This window comes from Thrips palmi, unplaced genomic scaffold, assembly GCF_012932325.1.
Source record: "Thrips palmi isolate BJ-2018 unplaced genomic scaffold, TpBJ-2018v1 HiC_scaffold_4, whole genome shotgun sequence".
In the NCBI taxonomy this organism is placed as follows: Eukaryota; Metazoa; Arthropoda; class Insecta; order Thysanoptera; family Thripidae; genus Thrips; species Thrips palmi.
Window position 1 is genome coordinate 12,303,895 of NW_023144631.1, and position 8,070 is coordinate 12,311,964.

General features: G+C 43.7%; 1 protein-coding gene across 4 annotated transcripts in view; it reads left to right on the plus strand.

Moving 5' to 3' along the window:
* The first annotated feature begins 711 nt into the window (after nt 1-711).
* Nucleotides 712-8,070, plus strand: part of LOC117649689 — a 19,530-nt gene continuing 12,171 nt past the window's right edge. For 3 of the 4 annotated variants that reach the window (XM_034392653.1, XM_034392656.1, XM_034392657.1), the window contains exons 1-4: nt 712-846; nt 2,405-2,471; nt 4,224-4,507; nt 5,017-5,213. In XM_034392653.1, coding sequence (XP_034248544.1) covers nt 2,421-2,471; nt 4,224-4,507; nt 5,017-5,213 — 532 coding nt within the window. In that variant the 5' untranslated portion in view covers nt 712-846; nt 2,405-2,420. Of the gene's footprint in view, nt 847-896; nt 1,039-2,404; nt 2,472-4,223; nt 4,508-5,016; nt 5,214-8,070 lie in introns of those variants that run through there. The other variant, XM_034392655.1, reaches the window with a different exon arrangement.

Sequence of the window (8,070 nt, forward strand, 5' to 3'; positions counted from 1 at the left end):
GGGTACACAAGTGTGGGACAGTCTCACACTATTTGGCGCGAATCAAAATGTCTCACGTTTTTTCAGAGTGAAACGCCAATGTGTCACACCTGGGATATACAGCTGTGTCCCACACTTTCAGTCCATGCAGGCTCTTTGGAACAATGTACATCACTCGTGTAAATTTTGTCAGAATGTCAGAAACATGTCTGAAATCCTGATCAAAATTCGCGCACCTCTGAACGCTGAAATTCTGAAAACTTACTCTGATATTGATGGTGTGAGTTCTACAGAATGTCAGGAGATGTTTTCAGCTTTCAGAGGTGCGCGAATTTTGATCAGGTTTTCAGACAGGTTTCTGACATTGTGATAACATTTACACGAGTGATGTACAGTCCGAAATTTCCTTGTTCAAATGAAAGAAATCCTATGCGCAAATTCCCAGGCTTTGCGACCCAGAGTCATCTATTCGTTTAATAAATACTGCGTGTGCTCATGTTAACACCTGGTTCTACACTGCCGGCATGTAAGCTGTAAAGCAAACAATTGCCCGGGAAATAAACCTCCCGCTTGAACATCAAAGCAAAAAACGCTATAACATCTGAAATTTGAAAAAAAAATGAAGCACTAGAGCAAGCGGGCCGTAGGGTATCACAATGTGCAAGGGGAAAAGGGTGAAGGACCTTTCGGACTCACGCGCCTGTCCGCCGAATAAACATTCATTAGCGTGGCGCCCACTTTACACAGACCGAAACCCAATTGCCAGTCAATCGCGCGTGCGCTAGTGTCCACAATGCCTGGCAAGGGAGTTGATCCACAGCATTTTCAAGACCTCACACCTACCGTCAATACATCCAAGACCTCAATGTGAGTGCAGTTAATAATTGGTTCGTGCGAACCAATTCAGTGTAACGCAGCAGTCGCACGTAATCATTCGAACATTGAGAGGGCGCTCCCGAGGCTCTTTGCCTTTGTGTGGCACTGTAATCGAAATGCAAGACATCTCACCTGCAAGGGATGTAACCTGAATGTCTGCACGAGAAAAGGCGTCACCGAAATGTAAGACCGAAAAGGGTCGATACTTTTCTTTACCACCAATAGAGGGTGATCATTTTTTTTATCAACGATATAGTTCTGATTTCTCATCGAAAAGAAGGATCAGTCTCGCTGAAATCCGTTCAAACATAAGAGTGGCACTTTTTGTAGCACCCTTTTAGAAATAAAGGGAGAGCATGGGCATTGGCCTCTGTGTCCGCGTGTCATGGTCTGTGTACGAGGAGAGCTGGCAGCCAAATTTGAAGAAGACTTGAGTATCGTCCCAACAACCATCATCCGGCCTCGCAAGGGCTGCTGAGGGTGCATCAAGGTTTATAAGAGCTGGAAGAGGATCTCCGCCATAAGAGGGGCTAGCCCGGCAAACACGGGTATTTTTGGTATCGGAATGACGAGGTGACCTCTGTGGATCTTGTCCTGGTGCAAACATTGCCGTGGAGGACGTGGCAGCAGTGAGAGCAGCATCTTTGATCTTGATGTCAGGTCCGGAGTCAGGGAGCAGTCCTCTGTTTGGGCAGCAGAGGCCGACGGACGTTGAAGGGAGGAAAATGAAGAGTCGACATTGCAAGCACTGCACTGTCATTCATTTTGTGATAATTTACGACAAATTTTTACGATAAAACCGAGTTTGCGATTCCCATGATTTATGGCACCCTGGAGTGCAATAATTTAGTTACTGTATTATTTTGCATTAACCACCCCTTAAGTTTTGCGATAAAAGGGCCCTTATGTAGTGACTTTCATCACTTCTTTTGCTGTAATTTTTAATTGCATTTTCTTTGCCGGCATTATCGCAAAAAAGTGATACTTTATTGCAAAATTTAGCTATATTTTTTTTTTCAGATTTTCAGTATTTATTATTGCAAACATGTTGTGATAAGTTTTATTGCAATACATAGACAGTGATCATCCTAGTTTTGAATGACGGTGTGCAAACACACACCAACGTCTTGCTACTGTGCATATGATCGTTCTAGCAAAGCTCGTACTATATTCAAAACAGATTTTGCTATGAAAATTTGTTGATAATAGGAAGTCATACTTGCTGAAGATTTAGATTTGACATTTGAAGTTTCACTGGAACTTTTCTTTCGTTCTTTATATTTCTTTGATCAAAACACTCGTGTAAATGTTATCACAATGTCAGAAACCTGTCTGAAAACCTGATCAAAATTCGCGCACCTCTGAAAGCTGAAAACATCTCCTGAGATTCTGTAGAACTCACACCATCAATATCAGAGTAAGTTTTCAGAATTTCAGCTTTCAGAGGTGCGCGAATTTTGATCAGGATTTCAGACATGTTTCTGACATTCTGACAAAATTTACACGAGTGAATATGTGGTTCTATTCTCTTTTTCCTTCATTGTTTCAGCACATTCATTTGAAAAATGACGACCTCCTCGCAACTCCAAGACGATCAGCAGGACGAAGGCATCACGGTAGGTTAAACAAGGTAGGTTTACGCCAGACCGCGTCTTGTCGTAACAGGCTTCGCGATGTCTCGCGGCCTGTTCCCGCAATCCGCGCCTGGCGTACCTACCTTGGCCTGCGGCGCTAGCCTGCCTTCGGCAGGCATGGCTTGGCCGTCGTTGGTTACTTCTTACTCGTTGCATGCTGGTCTACATAGAGTTGCTTCATCTACGGATAAAACGATCTTGACCTTTGTACCTTTTTAACTTGTCGGGGCTGGGGGGCTCGGCCCCCCAGAACCCCCTTTCTGCAAGGCAGAAGTGGTCTGCCTGCAGAAAACTCGATTTTTTTACCGTTTTTTAGGTGTTTTTCGGCTATAACAAGCTAGGGCCCGCCCTTCCGTCGAACCGGGTTGCCAGCTCCGCTGCTGCGCCGGCAACTCGGTTCGACAGGGGGCCGGCCCAGCTTGGCCTGCCGGCGGCCTTTTCTCGGGCCTTCGGCCCTCGCATCAGACCCGACTTGGCCAGTCGAAGGCCCGGGCCTTCGGCCCGCTCGCATCACACACACCGTGAGCGGGTAAAGCAAAGTTATCGATGTACCATCGTGACTTAGGCCCGCCCTTCTATTCACAATAATAGCCCTTACACTTTTTACTCCAACTGTCTTTAGAATATGCCCATTTCATTTGTCTCTTCACCCTCATTCCGAAAATACCCATATTTGCCATGCTACTGCAACTCCTTGCAATAGAGGCACAGCAGGAGCGCAAAACGAGTCCGTCGCACTTTTCCCCATAACTCATGAAGGCGGGCTCCTGGACCCCCCTTCCGACCCCTCGTTGAAGAGGTCTTGCCAAGACCTATCCAAAACTTAAGTAAAAATTTTCAGTCGGTCGACCCCCTTTTTTCAAGATCCTGATGTGACTAATAGACGAAGTCGGGCTCCTGGACCCCCTTTCCGACCCCTCGTTGAAAAGGTTTTGCTGAGATCAATCGAAATCTGCAATAAATTTTTTTAGTCGGTCGACCCCCTTTTTTGAAGATCCTGATCTGGCCAACTTGTTAAAGCGGCCGATGGGGTCGGGACCAGGTCCATTCATCTTGTCTCGTCGCCCCGATTCCAAAAATACCCCTATGTGCCCTGCTAGCACCAATAATGGCGGAAATCCCCCTCCCGCTCATGTAAACCATGATGCACCTGCAGCAGCCCTTGTGCGACCCGGACGGGATTTGCACCACCGGATTATTTGTTTGGACGGTACTCCTGAAGTACCCTCCAAATCTGGTTACTCTAGCTCAACTCCTTCCTTGTACACAGACGCCAACAACAACAACAACAACAACAACAACAACACACAGACACAAAGGCAAATGCATAGGCCCTCCCCCTTTTTTTTGAATAGAAGGGCGGGCCAAAAACTGAACCACGTGAGCTAGGATAGTGAAATTTCGCGTGTGCCGAGCCAAGAACATACCTAATAAGCCTGCAAAATCTCAGCCAGATCGGCCGAGCCGTTCAGGGGGAGTAGTGCGCACATACACGCACACGCACAGACAGACAGACAAAACTTTTCAACCCCACTGGAGTAACGGGCTTCGCTATCGCTCAGCCAAAAACGCGCGTCCAAGAGTTTAAACGTTCGATACTCCACTAGTTTACGGGCACTGTACACAATTTGGCGCAGGTGCTTAAAACCATTTTCGAGGATATGGAGAAAGAATGACGTTATTATTTTGAGACAAAGAATCGGAAATTTGTAGCCTGTGTGGTGCTTGCCGCAGCCGGCCGCCACGGATGTCCCCATCCGCATCCATTATCCGCCGGCCGGCCGAGAGTCACTCCCGGACGAAATACGCGACCTGATCGTCGACGACTCGTTCACGGCCCCCGGAGACTCCGGCGTCCCTCAGGACGTGAAGCCCGACTGGTTCGACGAGAAGCTCTTCCTGGAAGGGCAGCGCTATGCCCGACAAAACTTCGTTGGAGTATCTGTGGCCGCCCTGATGGGCATCTTTCTCGAGTACAGTTTTGCTGATGGAATGGATCCGCTCATCTCTACTTCAAAGTGCGTTTTTTTTTTAATTTTCCACACATGCTGAAAACTTTAAGAAGTATTTTGAACATATATATGAGATACTAAATAGTGTGCCGTACGAAGAAAGTTCGTAAATTTCGATGAATTTTCTTTGAACGCTTATGTATGCTCAAAATACTTTGTTGTGATAAGCTACTTTACTTTTTTAAGGCCTTTAATAGTTTGCACTGTTTCCATTCCATATTATGGGTGAGGTACATTTCATCACCCAAATGTGGGTGAGAAGTATTTTATCCCTCAAATTTGGGTGATGAAGATTTCCGTACTCAAAATCTGGATGAGAGAACCTTCATTATTCATGGGCATGTGGGAGAAAATAAAGATGAGTGATAGTTTACTTCACTAAAAATTTTAATCCTGGTTATGACTCTTTCATTCTGAGTTATTTGTCGGGCGGTTTCGAATGGATCGGTGGAGCGTGCTTATCCAAGTACACTGTGTGAACGCAAAAATCACGTGCTGGAATTTTCTAATTACAGATCCGACACTCCAGAAACTGCAGGAAGGCGTTACTTGGATACTGTCTACAAGCTCCTGACGTGGTACTCGTCGGACCCGTTCGACCCTCAGTCTCGCGCCTACAAGAGCATCCTGGGTGTCCGACGCGCACACGCAAGGGTCCGAAAAGACCTCGCCGATATTTCACCAGAGGAACGCGACGCAAAGTTCACCATCGGTGCGTCTAAAATCCAGTGCACGATAAAAGTAAGGAAGTCTGGCCAATAATTTGCCTGGACAGTCCGTACTTACTAGCCAACTGAGAAACTTCCGTACGTATTAGTTTTCTATACCCGCTTCGATGAGTTCCTTTCGAACGAGTATACGCACGTTCCCTGTGCTTCATTTCGTGTTTACGTACTCTCTTCTTTCGATCCGAACATTTCCTGTACAAAAGTAGGGAAACTTTAACAGTGAAGCTTGAGCGTGTTAACTGTGTTGTTCTCGGTTTGGAGATAATTTTGCAGATGTCACGTTATTCTCTTCTTTCGCTTCCTGAATCAACTACGAATTCAGCTCGCGAATCTTAAAAATGGTCGGAACAAGCTCAGCTTTTTACTATTTCTCATAAGCAGACGCATTCCTGTAAGCAACCAGAATACTTAATTCGTTCTTAAGGGAAGGTGGGGCACAATGGGACACTTTTCTTTAAATTGACCTAGGCAGCTGAATACTTGACTTAGAATGCCCCAAACCGTCCTCAACGATAGTAAATGTTGTACTCTTTAAAGTGGTGGGGTAGTACGATTGTTTTTTAAGGTCATCAGGTACATTTCTTCATTTTCCAAAAACAATGCACTTGTCCCATTGTGCCCCGGTCTGGGGCACAATGGGACACCCCGCTGGGGTAGGATGGGACACTGCGTTTTTTCATCGAAAATATAGGTTTTAAAGAGCTCTTAACGCCGACAGACGCAAAGTCCAATGTTTATTGACTCTCAAGACAAACTTGTGGAAGTATTTTGAGTAGCACATATACGGAAAACGCATCATTCCCAATAAGTGCCGTCAACATGGAAGAAGACCTTAAACCTAAACAAAATAAAATTGACTTCACTTTCACATTTTGCTCTTGAGTAAAAAAGCAACACAGAGACATATCAATAGTTAAGTACTCGATGTATTTTGAAATAGTTTTGTTTACGAAGGGGTTGGGGCAGAATTAGACAGTAAGTGGGGTGTCCCATTGTGCCCCAACCGGGTCTGTTTCATTGTGTACCGAACGACACATCCGACCAGCCGCGGTCTAGCAACATGACCACTCATCCGACAGCGGGGCGACACGAGTCACTGACGCGCAAAGGGTCAAAGAACAGGCCCCTGTTCGAGGGGTCGTCAACTCGTATATTACTCCGTACACGGCCTCATATTACCATAATATTACCTTATATTACCTATATTACCTATATTACCACATATTACTTATATTGCCTCATATTACCATATATTACCTTATATTACCTTGTATTACCTTGAATTTCTTGGTCACCAGTTAAAGGGAAAACCATTTGGGAGCGACAAATTCCTCATGATACACATGCCAAAAGCTTTGCGTACGTCCTTATTTCTCATAACGACATTACGTAGCCTAAGTATGTTATAAACAAGTCCCAGCAAACTTGGCCATTTCGTTTTTAACATATTTCACATGCATTAAGATTGGATCATGAGTCGCTTCAGATGCTATTGTTCTGAAGGCCATGTTCTTCGCCCCTTGAAAGTGTGTTGAAGTTGGGGTTGCTTCCTTTTCTATTTTTGGTCAAAGCTGTGTGCTCTCCGTTTGGTTAGGTTTTCGTTAATAAAAGTACATTTATCCAGCTACTCGTCGCAATGAGCTTTAACAATCATCATATGGCGATGAAAAACTTTTAATTCAAACAGGTAAAGCCACAATTATTGCATGAGGGGTGACATATCATCCATAAATTTTATTCAGTATTCCTGATATTTGAATGCAACCCATACTCTGTTTCAATCTTTCCAGCTTTTTAAGCTGCTTGCAATCCCAAGAATGTGTGTGTATAGTGTGCAGTGTTTTTCAAAAACTGTTCACTTAGTAGCCACCTTCATCGCTGTCATAAGAATTGTTGTGGCGAGTAAGAACGTTTTGTATGTACTACATATGTTGTGTGGATCACATACTGTATAATGTTTCATAAATTAATCATTTATTAATATGTTCTGCTTTCAGTTCGATTTTTAAGAGACCAGTCATTCAACAGTATGGTAGGATACTCCACTGTAGAAGGAATGAATATAGTTTGACGTATCTTTTCTATAGCCACACGTAAGTTTGACATCACCACTCTGCTTTGAACTAACGTACCCTTCAATTTTACCTGTTGCTAATTCAATTTCTTTCTCATTCATTAAATTTACTGTTTGTGATACTGGTACTAACTATGTACCCCTGCACTATATTTCATTGTTTTAAAAACAATTTCCTTTCTAAGAAAAATTAAAAAAATATAGACATTATTTGTTATACAATCATTCTAACCAGTTCAGAAATCAGCCGCAGTATGGTATGGTGGGGGGTATGGTATGGGCTGGCAGCAGTAGACAGCATTGGTAAGAGGTGTTAGATCTTGCTACTGAAAAAAAATCAGACTCCTCAAGGGATTGCAATTTTTCAGCCGCTATGAGCTGCTGCTTCCAATCAAGTGTTTTGCAAGGTCATTGTAACCGTTCAATTGTTAATTTCTAAATTAACTTTTAAAAATAACAAATCTCCTATTTTTTTTAAAATGAAGCTCATGAATATATTTTGAAGATAATTATAATACTTATGATAATAAGAATAAGATGAGGGGTTTGTCCAGAGGGGGATTGGGGCATCTGCTTTTTTAATACATGAAATCTAGAGAGGGTATCAGAGGGTATTCCCTGCCCCAAGCCAAGGGCTAGCAAGTCGGCTGAGTATTACTCCGCGTTGGGTGAACGTTCATACAAATATGAAAGAACTAATGAAAGCAGTTTTCGCAATCAAAACTATGGATAAAAATATTCCATTTAGAAAAAAATATTATTTGAAT